The sequence below is a fragment of the Delphinus delphis genome, chromosome 12, assembly GCF_949987515.2.
Source record: "Delphinus delphis chromosome 12, mDelDel1.2, whole genome shotgun sequence".
NCBI classification, from domain to species: Eukaryota; Metazoa; Chordata; class Mammalia; order Artiodactyla; family Delphinidae; genus Delphinus; species Delphinus delphis.
Window position 1 is genome coordinate 14,927,147 of NC_082694.2, and position 14,554 is coordinate 14,941,700.

Sequence of the window (14,554 nt, forward strand, 5' to 3'; positions counted from 1 at the left end):
AGGCAGGATAAACAGGTTCAGGATTGGCTAATTTGAATAATTTCAGTGGGCTCAAGGGCGTAGGAGCTGTCCCCGGCCATCTGGTACCCGGCCCTGGGGTGATAAGCCAGGCGTATGGTGGCCTGTGTGAGAGCCTGATAAAGCAGGTGGTGGGGTGTGGACTTATTTGGCCGCCTAAGAAGGGGAACTGACCGGTCCCTGATGGGCCTCAAAACTGGGTCAAAACAGCATTAACAACAACAACAACAACAACTGTATTACGTATTTTATGGGTTCTTTGGAGACCCCTTATCACAGAGGATGTTCTGTCTGCTGTCCCTTTATTGTGGGCAAGGTCTTTCTTCAGCCTGTATCACACCCACTCTCTCTCTACTACCTCTGAAGGTACATTTCCAGCCTCTTTCCGCCCAGGTCTGAGGTCTCCTTGCCTGTGCTAGGAAGCTGTCTTGGGCAGGGTTCCTTTAAAGAAGGCTTCGAGCTAGCTCTTTCCTGTGCCTCTCGCATCTGACACTGAATTATACATGACACAGCATTAGCAAAGGAGGAGAGTGCTCTGAGAGGGCACCATGGAGGTGGTGAGGAAGGCAGCAACCAAGGCCAGGGGCAGTGGACAAAAGTTTTTCAAGAGCACAAAGAAACAATGTACCAGGCAGCACTTATATAATAAGGGCCAGGATTAGGGTGTGGAGAGTGAGGCACTCTCCTCGGTGGCAAAATGTAAGGGAGTGCCACAAAATGCAGCAATCAAGATAAATCACATTCGATGCAATATTTTAAAAAACACATTAAAAACGGGCATACGATGCACATTTTCCCTTTTGCTTAAGGCTCTAAAATGGCTCCGCAGGGCACCGGCACTAGGCAATTCCAGCTTCTACCTTCCTCCCAGCCAGATCGTACCCCTGAGTCACTTTGATACAGAAATGCTGAGCAGCCATCTAGGAAGGGCTTTCCTTAGGCAATAAACTTTATCTGAGGCATGGAGTGAATGAACAGGGGAGAGGGAACAGCGCTTCTCCAGGTCCCAAATTCCTGAAGTGAAAAGGGCTAGAGGGGTATCTGGGGCATGGTGGTGGCAATGAGTTTGCAGGCAGGGACAAGATCTCGTAGGGACTCTTTAGAATTTTAACTAGGGGAGACACAGGCCCAGATTTGTTTCTTATGCAGATAATGCCTTGTGGGGGACAACTGGAGGGGTCATATCTGGATACAGTGAAGTCCCTTATTAGGCTATCGCAGTATCCGTATCAGAGCGAGGGACGACTGTATCTGAGTCAGAACAGGTGGAGACAGATTCCCAAGATCCAGGCCTCAGTTTCCCCACTGGAGCACAGATGGTGGGGCGGCCCCCGGGTCTCTGCCTTGCCGACTGGACCACCTCAGGGTCCCCTGTGAGCGGCGGGGGCACCGGGGCGCGCAGAGGAACCTCCCGAATTCAGCCTGGGGCCCGGGGCAAGCGGGGCGGGGCGGGCCCCGCTGGTGCCCGAACGGCTCGCCGCCCAATCGCCGCCGGCCCGCCGTGCCCCGGGGGGCTGGGGCAGCCGCCGCCGCCGGAACGTGCCGCGGCTGCGCCGACGCGCCAGCGCCGGGCAGGGCGGCGGGCGCGTTCAGTCTGGCGGCGGCGGCCGTGCGCGGACAGACGTGCCCGGAGCGCCGCAGCCGCCAGCATCCGAGACGCGCCGCGCCGCCGGGCCGCGCCCGCCCGCCCCCCGCCATGGTGGCGTGGATCATCTCCAGGCTGGTGGTGTAAGTGGCCTTCTTCCCCGCGTCCCTTCCTTCCTTCCCCTCCTTCTCCGGCCCCCGGCCCCCGGGCTGCGCGTGCCCCTGCAGCGCCCGCCCCGGTCGTTCCGGCTATTAATACCCGGCGGCCGCTAAATTTAGCAGGTACAGTAGGTGCCGAGGTCGCGGGCGAGCGGGCGGCACAGAACGCGGCTGCTGCCCTGCGGGGCCCGGCCCGGGCGCGGGGGCCCGGCGGGCGGGGCCGCGAGGGCTGGGGGCGCACGGGGCTTCGCTGGGGTCCGCGTCGAGCCGCGCCCGGCCGCTTTGTTCCCCCGCTTGGTGGGCTTGGCCGAGGCCCCGAGTGAGTGCGCCGCGGGGACACGTGTCCCTCTCCTTGGGAAGAAATGTTGGCCTGGGGTCGCCCGTTGCCGCGCCCCGCCGCCACGCTTTTGTCAGGTGAAAATGACAGAGCCCAGAAGAGCCTGGGGCGCTGCCTGGAGGGATCGGCGCGGAGAAGGGCGGAGAGCTGGAGGCAGGGCTCCTAAGGGGGTTGAAAAATACTCCTCCTTTTTAGGGTTCTCAAATGGACAGCGGCCTAGGCAAGTAGGACGGAGGAGGACAGACCCGAATCTTGGGGTAGCCGCCCCGCGTCCCCTTGTCTGATTCCTTGGGCGGGGCGTTTGAAGGAGAGATAGAGACGGGCATCTCCGGGAATTCACGGGAAATTTCCAAGTGACAGACGGCCACACTGACGGTGGCGATGACACCTGCCAGGCCTTGCGGGAGAGCGCAGAGTCATCTGGGGTGAGGCCTTGTGTGAAGCCATTGCGGGTGGGCGCGGGGGCGTTTTGCTCTGTCAAGCCCCAGAGCCGAGTGGACCTTTGAAGAGCTCCTTCCCTCGTGGATTTGTTCTCCTTTGGAGGTAGACATGGCCATCTATTCCAGTCCCCCTCCTTTCCTAACCATCCTTGCCTGAGTCAGGACAGATTTGCCACCTGCTTGGGGAGCCGGGGTGAAATTGTTCTGGGGTGTGGGAGCCGGTGGTACCATTCCGGCTTTTTCTTTGTCTGAGGAAGAGGGGCTCCCGACTCTGGTTGATTGTGCGCCATCACTCCCCACGTTTGGGAACACCTCCCATCTCCTACCCTTCTTGCCTGATTTTCAAAGAAGCCGGTCAGGGTAGCCTTCTGAAGCCATTCTCAGCATTGTCTCCTGGCCACCATTATGAGCTTTCTTCCCAAGGCCAGTGTATGTCCCTCTCGGCCCCCAAGTCATTCATTCCTTGCTGGCCTCTCCACAGCTGTTGCCACCTGCTGGGGATTTGTGCTGTACCTAGAGGAAGCATGTTAAATGTTTGGAAGATTCCTGCGGGCAGAGGTGGCATGAATAACCCAGGGAAGTGGCTGGCACGGCTGGCCCCGCCTCATGCCTGATCAAGGCCTGTCTTGCCTTCCGGGTGGTATTTTTTTTCTCCTGAAGTAGTGCCCTGATTGTCAGATTTGCAGGTGGCTTCTGGGGGGTGGGGGTGGGGGTGGGGGTGCCTCAGGGTGGGCCAGAGAGTTGAGTTGGCCAGGCTGGAGGACTCACTCCCTATAGGTCCTCCTGGGCTGGGGCTGGAACACTGAGCAGCCAGGGTTTCTGGTCTGGGGTCCATGTGACCGTCTTTAATTTTATTAGCACCCACCCCCTGTATACTAGACAACTAAGAGGGGTGAAGGGGAGAAACATATGTTTGGGTGGGGTCTCAGGGACTAGTAGTTACTTTCTAAAACAACCACACTCCCCAGAAGTGAAGAATTGCATTTCAGAGAATTTAAATGACCGTGAGAACTGCCCCTCAGGTCAGCCTAGGACCCTGTGCTCCAAGGGAGAATTTGTGAGATTTGGGGTTGTTATTCCCACTATCAACTCCAAAAGGTCAGAGATAGGACCTATCCCTTCAGCCCCTAATTCTGTATAGAAACCCAACATGGATGTGTCAGTTGTGAGTTGTTAAAACCATTTTAATAAGCAGCACCTGTTTTGCGTAAATCATACCTGTTCACTATAGGAAAATTAGAAAATGTAGGTCCATAGATGGAAAATCATCTGCACTATTCCCTTACAGAGATAGCTGATGAAAAATTTGAGAAGTATATTCGTCAAGCTGTGTTTCCCTAGGCATATATGCACATATGTTTATATTTACCATGCAAGGGAATTATCGACTCAGCCCAAATTTCCACAAACCTCTTAGCAAAGAGTAGAAATGCCATGTTTGGAGTCAGAAAACCCTTGATTCAAATCCCAGTTCTGCCTCTTGCCAACAGATCCCAGTTCACAGCTCAGATCACAGGAGATCCTAGTTCGCAAGCCCTAGTTAATCTCACTTTACTGTTGCAAAGATTTCGATGATACGTGATTTCTAAATTGCCAAGTACCACAGAGGACATTCAGTCAATGAGTGTTCCCTCCCATCCTCCGAGAGAGGTTGTAAGAGCTCTGGAAGGGGCTTTCAGACATTATTCCTGCAGTTTTCCAACTGGCTTCCCTGAAGGCCACTCAGCCTGAGTGGGCGGGCTCTGGGTTCCCAGCCCTGATTCCTTTTCTTTGTTTTATATACTGGGGTTCTATATAAAATATAATTTGGAAACTACATGGGTTTTACTGCTAATAAAAACCACTGAGCCAGTCCTCCCCTCATCTGTAAAACTGCAGAGGAGTGTGCTTTGCCCAAGGACACGAGGTGAGCTGGTGAAGAACACAGGCTCTGGATTTGGGGGTCAGTGCCCTTTCCACCTCTGCCTGTCCTTGACCTAAACTGATCTCTTTCAAGCTTTTGAGTCCTCTAGTATGGCATCCTATGATTTTGTCCACAGGTCCCTTTTCCTATAAGCAATCTTTTCATGGTTTCGTAAGCCTCTGTCCCATCAAAGAACATTTAAGGAAGACCTGTCACTGTGCTCTGAGGATGTGGGGGGAGCGTCTTCCTTCCAGCCAGAGGCGTCAAGACAAGCTGGTGGTGTCTGGGGACAGCCAGCTGTGATGGTGACTGTGTTGCCATGGACTGTGAGCGTTTTTAGGGCAATGGTGGTCGTTTTTTGCCCCCTCCCACCTCTCGCCCCCTCCCAAGGCTCTTTTTTGAAGCACCTGGCACTTCAAGTGCACTCAGTTGGTTGTGTTGAGTGAGATCAGAGACCTTAGGATAAGCAGGGGAGCTGGTCATTGTCATCCCCTGGGGACAGAGGTTAGTGGGCATCGGGACAGGCTTGTGCCCACTGGGCAAAGCTGTTGGGATGGGAACCAATTTGAGACGCTGCTCTCTTGCCAGCTGTCTTCCTCCTAACTCCCTTGGCTTAGCTTGGGAAGAATTAAGGAAGAAATATTAGTGCAGTGGCAAGGCTGGCCTTGTTGAAACCTGGTTGATATCTGCATGGAACATGGGAGCTCGTTTAGGACTGGTCTGCTCGCCTCCTTTAAAATACTTTGTTTTCTTTCCAAACAACTCAAGGCCTAGGTGTGGAAGCATTTCAAACTGTGCATTGGAGCGGGCATACAGAGGTCGCTCTGTGTCTTCTTGGGAGAATGCACTATCTTGAAGCATTTATTCCAAGGAGCAGGTTTTGCCTCATTGTCTCTGGACAGAATTTTGGCTGAGGCCCAGGATGTTGGCTAAATGGATCCAGAGCTCCCCACCACTTACTGGGTTAGTAGACCCAAACTCCAACTCACTGCATGGGGAAAAAGAGAGTCCTAATTCATAAGTAACCAATAGCTATGCCGGAAAATGTCATTTTCCCACATTGCACATCTTTAAAAAATGTTAGTTTTTGGAAGGTAGAGTCTGATGTTTAAAACAGTCTTGAGTTGATAGCTGAAGATCTAGCTAAGTCCTAGGACTGTCTCGAGCATGAAGTCTCTGTGCCCTGGGTCGGGGATGGACATGTAGAGAAGCCTGGAAGGAATGTGGGCTGTCCTCAAGATGTTCCTCAACGGTTGCAACACAAATGGAAAAAAAAGAAAAAAACATACACTCTTAAACATAAACTTACCTTTCTTTGGGGCCTGCTTTCAAAAGGGGAATGCAGAAAAATGATCCTGTTAATGGAGGGTTCAGGTTAGTTGATGATTTCTTTCCTGGCACTGGGTGTGGTACAGGGTAGGAGCTGGGTGACTGTTTCAGTTGAATTGTGAGAGGAAAGATGTTAGGTTCTAGTCCAAGTGCTGGTCTGACCCGCCTGCAGAATCCTGAGGGCAACTTGCACCTACGCTGGGGCCCTGCTCCCGGTCTATGATACAACATTATTGGCCAGCATCATCTTGGAGGTCTTAATAATTCCAAGAGCCAGTGCTCCTCTGGGCCCCTTCCTTTCCCTCAAGTCCCCCAGCCGGCCTACATGCACTGTTTTTATTTATAAACAGGGGCGGTATCCTCAAGGAAGTGAAAAACATCAACCTAGATTTCGCTGCTGTTCTTCTGCCCTGGTCTTTGTTTATTAATCCTGGCTGCCTGCTGGGAAGTAGCTTTTGTGCACTTCGTCCTGCTGTGTCTTGTTTCAAGGGTAGCTGACAAGTGAGGGTCTCACCTGGTTATTAATGGCTCAGTTTTCCCCTTCCTTCTAAAGCGAGCTATCCTCTTTGTAGTGTGTATTGTCGGGGGGGTGGGGGGGGGGCGGAAGAGCCCTGGGAAGAATGAGAGAAGGCGGGTCAGACCCTCAGTAGCCACCTAGTGAGGCTGCCATTTTGTGTTGTGTATGTGTGTCATGTGTGTGTGTGTGTGTATGTGTGTGTGTGTGTGTGTGTGTGTGTGTGTGTATTTTCCAAGGGATTTCAAGAGGCTTGGGGATGGGGTAGACTTGGCCGTGCGGTAGTCAGGGTATATGTTACCTTTGCAGTTTTATTGCCAACAATGAGCTGTGCACATGCCCAACCGGTTACCAGGATTCTTGGTGTCTGGGGGAATTTTTCCGAGAACCAACAGGAGGGGGTTTGCATTTGGGCCAAGAGAATATTTTCCTCTCACTTCAGGGCCTTGGGAAGGCCCTGACGGATTGGAAGATGGATAGTTACATATATACGGGTTTGTTCTGAACTCTCAGATCTCATCCATCTTCACATAGAAGCACACTGTTTTCCCTCTGGGTTGTTTTAGTCACACCCAGGGCCTTTCCTTTGATTTTAGAGAAAAAGTAAATATAAAGGACCAAGGATCTGGCACACAGTAGGGGTGTCTGAAGGAATCTTGACAGTTAATCTGGTATTACAGGCCCTCAAGCATGGCATGTGCACCTAGACCAGGATGGCTAGTAGGTTTTATCTCTTTTAATTGATGGGAGGCTGCCTGGGACCTGTCTTGAGATGGGGTGTGAAGCTGAGTTGGGCTCAGTGGGGAAGGAGACCCCTGAATTATTCGTGCAGGGATGATGGTAACGGGGGCACACATGTTGGCTCAGTATTTGCTCCCCCAGGACTTATTTGGTGGTCCAGTGTTTAAGACTCCGTGCTTCCGCTGCAGGGGGCGCTGGTTCAATCCCTGGTCGGGGAACTAAGATCCCACATACCGCATGGTGTGGCCAAAAAAAAAAATTAAAAGTTTAAAGTATTTGCTCTCCCAAACTCGGCCTGTTCCTGATCACAGAAGGTCTGTCCCACTGTCAGAGTTTTAAGAAGCTTCCCTAAATTAGTAGACAGGAGGAGCATCCTTTAACTGAGTTCACATCCCCTCCTGACACCCTGCCCCCACCAGGCTTTGTCAGTCACCTGGCAGTTCTAGGCCATACGTACCTCCTTGACGCCAGCACAGGGAGCTGTCCAGCCAGTGGCTCTCCAGTCTGCTCCTTTCCTCTTAGGGTGACCACACATATGCCACATTTTCCCTTTTTCCTTTGCCCTTCACCCATCGCAGCTCAGTTACATTCTACCTTGGCTGCTCTCATGTACCTGTGCACTCACATCCTTTCCACCTCCTTTACGGATCTGTGGATGGTACTCTGGGCTTCCAAATGCATTTCTCATTCCCCTCTGGTCACATACCCCATCCTATCACCCTCCACTCAACCATGGAGGTGGGCAGGGACTCAGGCCTAGCGACACATTTCCTTGGGCACAGAGATTGGTCCAGAGGTGGGTCTGTGGCCCAAATGGAACCCCTAGATCCTTCCCCAGGGTGACTTGGTTTGAAGCTGGGAGAGGAGAGCCTTGCCTATGGGACCCAGAGCTGGAAAGATGTGAAGGTGGGGCCACTGGTGGCTGCCTGGCACATGGAGAAGGCATGGTGGCCAAAGGGGCGAAGTATGACAAAGCAGAGGTAAACAGAGAGCCGGGAGCTGGCTTGATTCTGGTGACTCAGGCCCCGGTTCCTGCAGCTCCTCGTTTAAGGCCTTGATCTGTCCCATATCCTAGAATGAAGGCCTTGAATAGTGCTTGTGTTAATTAAGCATTTATTGTAGTGGTGAGGATGGACTGGGCTATGCTGCGGTAACAGCTCTCAAATCCCGGTGGCTGGACACAGCACAGGTTGGTCTCTTGCTTTACGCTGCCTGTGCGCTGTGGGTTGGCAGAGGCAACCTGCTTACTGTCATCACCAGAGGCTCAGGCTGACTGAGGCCTCTTTGTCTTAGGGCGCTATCATTGCAGCACAAGGCGCCAGGATTCACTGGAGTAGGGAAAGAAAGATGGAGAGTCATGCACCAGCGCTTAAGGACCTCTAACCGGGAGTGACACGTGTCACTTCTGCTCACATATCATCAGCCCAAGACAATCATATAACCAAGCCTGAATTCAAGTGGGTGGAGAATTACAGTCTGACTAAACGTCTGTGAACAGCCCCAGTGACCACCGTATATGTTGAATGAATGAATCCTAACCAGCTTTGCAAACCTATAAATGTCCTTTTTTGTTGAAGTTGGTGTAAGATGGTGTTTTTTTTTTTTCTTCTTGCAACTGGGACAGTCCTAACACACTCCTTTACCTCTTCATGTTAGAAAAATCTCTCACTCTCCTTTTCACCTCTTTTCATTATCTTGTTTTTGAGTTTTAAAAGGAAGTCTTAATTTTGAGGAGAAATCAGCAATTGCAGAGGACATGCTATTCCATGGGTAAAGACCTTGAAGGTGCCCTACTATTGTCATTACACTCTCCATGTTGGCCTCCATCTACCTTCCTCCAGGAAACCTCCCTTGGGGCCCCTAACTGAAGAAAGATTTCTGTTCCTGGGGCCCCGGTGTGGCATTGTCACTTTGTACCTTGTGACGTGGTGGTTTGTGCCTTTACCTCCCACATCTGTTTCTTAGTCTCCCTCTCCGCTCTTCATGGGTAGTAAGTGCCCAATGAGTATATGTTGGCTCACGAATGAGTCAGGACCTCTCTATTCAAAGAGTGGTCTGTGCACCAACCACATCAGCATCACCGGGAGCTAGTTAGGAATGCAGAATCCGGGGCCCCACCCAAGGCCCGGGGAATCTGCATTTTGACAAGACCCCCATGAAACTTGAGAAGCACTGAGTCAGGATTCAGGGTGTCATCATCTCCCCTGCGAAATGAACAGAAATGGATTTGCCTAATATTCCCACTATTGGCTGTAAATGGGAATTCAATCCCAAGTCATCCATTTGTGCTGGACTGTGGTTCATCCCTCTGATTCCGAGAGGTCCCAACCCTGATTTGTATGAGTTCTGAATAGCCTAACTGGATTCCACCAACCCAGCGCCCAACTACGAACCTTTCACAAGTGGGCTGCCGAACCGTGATCTATGTAAAATTTAGTTTTGCTGCAACTGGGGTTTAAACCGCCAAGACAATGCCCGTCAGACAGGATATTGCGATGAGCGGCTCGTGCTATTCAAGAGGGTGGGTTACAACCCACCGTGAGAAAGAAGCTGGAGAAACACAGTCGACTCACGCTGGGGACTCACGGTGGGTTTACAGGAACATGAAAGGACTTTTTCTCATGAGCACATGAGGCCAAGAACCACTGGTCCCTAGATGTCCCTCCTGAGGAAGTCACAGGACCCAGTGGGCTCTGTAAATGCTTCATGCCAGACACTGTGTGCTGCGGAATCCGGGCGTGTCCGTGAGTCCTCTCAGCCCTACCTTCAAACCCTCCCTGCCCAACCAACTCCCACCTCCACTGCCACCGCCCTGTTCCAACCCCAAATTATTGCTCTCCTGGACCATTTCAAAACTCTCCTAATTGCTTTCCCTGCTTCTACTCCCACCTCTCCAATGTCGACGTTGTTTAAAATGTAAGATAGGGGAATTCCCGGGTGGTCCAGTGGTTAGGACTCCACGCTTTCACTGCTGTGGGCGCGGGTTCAGTCCCAGGTCGGGGAACTAAGATCCTGCAAGCTGCATGGCGCGTCCAAAAAAAAAAAAAAAAATGTGAGATAGGTCTTACATAGAAAACAAACTTATGGTTACCAAAGGGGAAAGGGGGTGAGGGACGGATAAGTTAGGAGTTTGGGGCTAACATACAACTACTAAATATAAAATAGATAAACAATAAGGACCTACTGTATAGCACAGGGGAACTATATTCAATATCCTATAATAAACCATAGTGGAAAAGAATATGAAAAAGAATAAATATATATATTTGTATAACTGAATCACTTTGCTGTACACCAGAAAGTAACACAACATTGTAAATCAACTATATTTCAATAAATAAATTAATTAAATATAATAAAGGAAAAAAATTTTTTTAAAAACCCATAAAGTAGGTCTTAGCTGTTTAAAAACTGTCTAAAAGGGCTTCCCTGGTGGCTCAGTGGTTGAGAGTCCACCTGCCGATGCAGGGGACACGGATTCGTGCCCCGGTCTGGGAAGATCCCACATGCCGCGGAGCGGCTGTGCCCGTGAGCCATGGCCGCTGAGCCTGCGCATCTGGAGCCTGTGCTCCGCAACGAGAGAGGCCACAATAGTGAGAGGCCCGCATACCACACAAACAACAACAACAACAAAAAAAAAAACTCCCGTCACACTAAGAATAAAATTCAGACTCCTTACCATTGTCGGCAAGACTCAGCAAGGCCTGGCCCCTGCCCACTGCCCTGACCTCACCTTGTACTGTTCCCCCCTCACTCGCTCAGTCCCATCATGCTCACTGTTCCTAGAAGGCGACAAGCTTGTCCCACCCAGGGGCCTTTGCACTTGCTGTCTCCTCTGCCCTGAACACACTGCCCTGGATCATGCATGGCCCTTTCCCTCTTTCCACTTAGGTCTCTGCTTACATGTCACCTAATCAGGAGAGGCCTCTTTTGACCACCTTCTCCAAGATACACCCCACCCACACCTCTGTGCTTTTGTCCCTCCCTGAAACTATGCTTCTAATTCTTTTGCTTGCTTGTTTCTGGTCTGTCTCTCCACTAGGATTTGTTCTCCATGACGTTTGAGACTTTTATCTTGTTCACAGCCATTTTTCCCAGCAGTTCTAAGCTCATAGAACATGTTTAAAATGTATACGAATGATGACTTTGTATTCCCTCTGGGGTTAGAAGATCCTTTCTTAAACCTAGGTTTGTAGAACCTTGATTTGTGACCATGGCAAGTAACCTAACCTCTCTAAGCCTCAATTTTCTCATCTGTAAATTGAAAGATTTGATTTCTATTTCTGGCAGTATGGAAAACTATATAGTCTGAAACCCCTCCCTACTAAAACTGAATTGAACATTTTTCTAAAAATCTTGCATGAAATACAACAGCGATCCCCTAAAAGTATAGCAGAGCTTTTAAGTAAGTAAATTTGCCAGGAGACAAAACAGAGAGGGAATCATTTTGCAAGGCTGTAAACCAGTACTGTAGCAGCTGCACGACAGACTACCCTGAGATTTAGCTTAAAACAACAGACGTTTTGTTATCATCTCTCCTGGCTCTGTGGTCAGGAAGTTGGACAGGACACCAAACACAAAACTCATTTCTGCTCCATGATGTCTGGGTCTCAACTGGGATGATGCAAATGGCAGTGGCAGACTGGCTGTCTCTTTCTTTTTTTTTTTTTTTTTGCGGTACTCGGGCCTCTCACTGTTGTGGCCTCTCCCATTGTGGAGCACAGGCTCCGGACGTGCAGGCTCAGCGGCCATGGCTCACGGGCCCAGCCGCTCCTGCGGCATGTGGGATCCTCCCGGACTGGGGCACGAACCCGTGTCCCCTGCATCGGCAGGCGGACTCTCAACCACTGCGCCACCAGGGAAGCCCTGTCTCTTTCTTTTTAAAAAAAGAAATTATTTATTTTTATTTATTTATTTTTGGCTGTGTTGGGTCTTCGTTGCTGCACGCGGGCTTTCTCTAGTTGCGGTGAGTGGGGGCTACTCTTTGTTGCAGTGCGTGGGCTTCTCATTGTGGTGGCTTCTCTTGTTGTGGAGCATGGGCTCTAGACGCGTGGGCTTCAGTAGTTGTGGCATGTGGGCTCAGTAGTTGTGGCTCACAGGCTCTAGAGTGCAGGTTCAGTAGTTGTGGCGCATGGGCTTAGTTGCTCCGCGGCATGTGGGATCTTCCCGGACCAGAGCTTGAACCTGTGTCCCCTGCATTAGCAGGCGGATTCTTAACCACTGCGCCACCAGGGAAGCCCTGGCTGTCTCTTTTTGTGTGTTTTAAGGCCTCTTCATTTGGTCTTTCTGTGTGATTTCTCCAGCATGGAGGCCTCAGGAAAGTCAAGTTGCTTACATGGTAGCTCAGAACTGCAAGAATGGGTGTCCAAGAAGCATCGATAGAAATTGCAAGACTTTTTACGAGCTGGTCTCAGAAGTCCCAGGATGATACTTCTGCTGCATTCTATTGGCCAAACAATTCACTTAAGGCCATCCTAGATTTGAAGAGAGGGGGATTAGACTACCTCCCCATGAGTGGGGTAGCAAATAGTTTGCAGCCATCTTTAATATACCACACTGGAGGACTGGCCTAACTTGGTTTTAATATCTCAATAGAGAAAAGAGGGGCCTTGAGTCTGTGGGGTATTAAGTCAGAGCTGAACGTTGGCATAAAGTTCAGACTTGAAGGGCGATTCTGCAGCATAACCCTTAGTAAAAGCATAGACCCCCAAGCCCTGAGAGATGACAGTGAAGCTTGTCTGTCTTGCCCAGGGTTCTTGGTGGAGGGAAAATCTCCCTTGGGAATTTGAAACCATTTTTGGACCTGTCCTCATCTGGATTTGGGGTTTAACACATTCTGCACGGTCTGCGTACCCTTAGCTGAGAGATTAACATAAACATTGGTCTTGGGCCAGCGTTACTCCTGGGACATCTGACAGAAATTAATCCAGTCTCTCTAAGAGCTCTCAATACACATCATACAGAATTAGCCCCAAAGCACATGAATTCATACTCCAAAATTACGAACCCTGCTCCTAAGCAGGAGTTAACAAACACTACAAGGCAGGATTAGCCCTCCAGAAATAAATAAACAAATAGGTAAATAGCATACCTATATTAATTGTAGATTATTTATATAAAGTAACTATTAATACTTGGAGACCTTAGAATAAATCTTTCTAAAATGAAAAAGTAAAGAACATACAAGAAAATAGCAGGTGTCGGGCTGGAGCAGGGAGAGGAATGGGCCCACGGGAAAAGAAGCAATTCTAAAAGTAAAAAATAAAGTATTAAAATTTAAAACCCAATGGATAGTTTGAAATGATGAGGGATTGAACACTAAGGGGGTGATGTTTTCCACCCCGCTTCTTGGAGCTAGAGGGGCTCTTAGTGATTTCAGGCTCTTGTTGACAGACAAGGAAGATGGGGCATGAGGGTTTAGTTTTAGGTCATTCATCAAGGTCAGTAACATGATCGGCTAGGCTAGGACTTGAGGCCAAGTCTCCAATTTCTGAAAGTATTTTGATGTGGAAGAAAGAGGTTTGTTTTATGTGGTTAGAGGCTTGGACTAGGACTCGTGGGCGATTAGAAGACAAACTCCTGTCATGATAGAAGGAAGAGTTTTCTAGTAATTGGTGCTAAAGTGAGGCAATGAGCCCCTGGCTTCCAACCCTAAGACCTTCCAACTCTGAAACTCTAGGATTTTAATCTTTTCCCTTATTATAGTGGAGGAAGAGAGATACGAGTTGTTGGAAAGATTCTGTTTTTCAGGCCTTCTATCCTTGTTCGAGATTTATTGATTCATTGCTCGATTGATCCATTCATTGATTAGCTGCTCATTTATTGACCATTTGCTTTGTGCCAAGCATACACTGGGCACCAGGGATAGAGAGATGAATGAATTCCAATTGCATCTTTGAGAAGTTTCTGAGTTCACATAGCCAGTCAGTGGGGAACTTGGACTTGGATTCCAGTGTCCTTCCTGCCGGGCCAGTGTTCTTTCCGTTGGGTGGTTATTTTGTGGGTGTGTGTGAACGACTTTTCTGGCTTTGGTTGGAAATTGTAGGGAGGAGCCCTTTCACAGGGGAAGTGGTACATCTGATGTGTGAAAGGAGATTAAACCACTGCTGTGTCTCTGCCTGGGAGACACCGTGGCAGCCAATGTTGAGAAAGAAGAGGAGGCAGAGGAGAGGATATGCTGCGTGAATACAATCAGGGACAAAGAGATGGGTAAAGTTGAGCATCCTTATCCACTGTATTAGTCTACTATTGCTGCTGGAAGAGAGAACCACAGAGTTAGTGGCTTAAAACAGAAATGTAGTCTCTTAACAGATCTGGAGGCCTGAAGTCTGAAATGAGTTTTGGGGGGCTGAAACCAAGGTGTTAGCAGAAGTGTTTCATTCTGGAAGCTCCGTGGAGAATCCGTGTTTTGCTTTTGGAGTGTCTGATGGCTGTTGGCTTATGGCCGCATCTCTCCAGTCTGTGCTTCCATGGTCACATTGCCTTCTCTTCTGTCTTTATATCTTCCTCTGCCTCTCTCTTAGAAGGAC

General features: G+C 49.9%; 1 protein-coding gene across 2 annotated transcripts in view; it reads left to right on the forward strand.

Moving 5' to 3' along the window:
- The first annotated feature begins 1,631 nt into the window (after positions 1 to 1,631).
- The window catches only part of REEP1 (receptor accessory protein 1), a 110,701-nt gene continuing 97,778 nt past the window's right edge, over positions 1,632 to 14,554 (forward strand). For both annotated transcript variants that reach the window (XM_060027407.1, XM_060027406.1), the window contains exon 1: positions 1,632 to 1,746. In XM_060027407.1, coding sequence (XP_059883390.1) covers positions 1,715 to 1,746 — 32 coding nt within the window. In that variant the 5' untranslated portion in view covers positions 1,632 to 1,714. The remainder of the gene's footprint in view (positions 1,747 to 14,554) is intronic.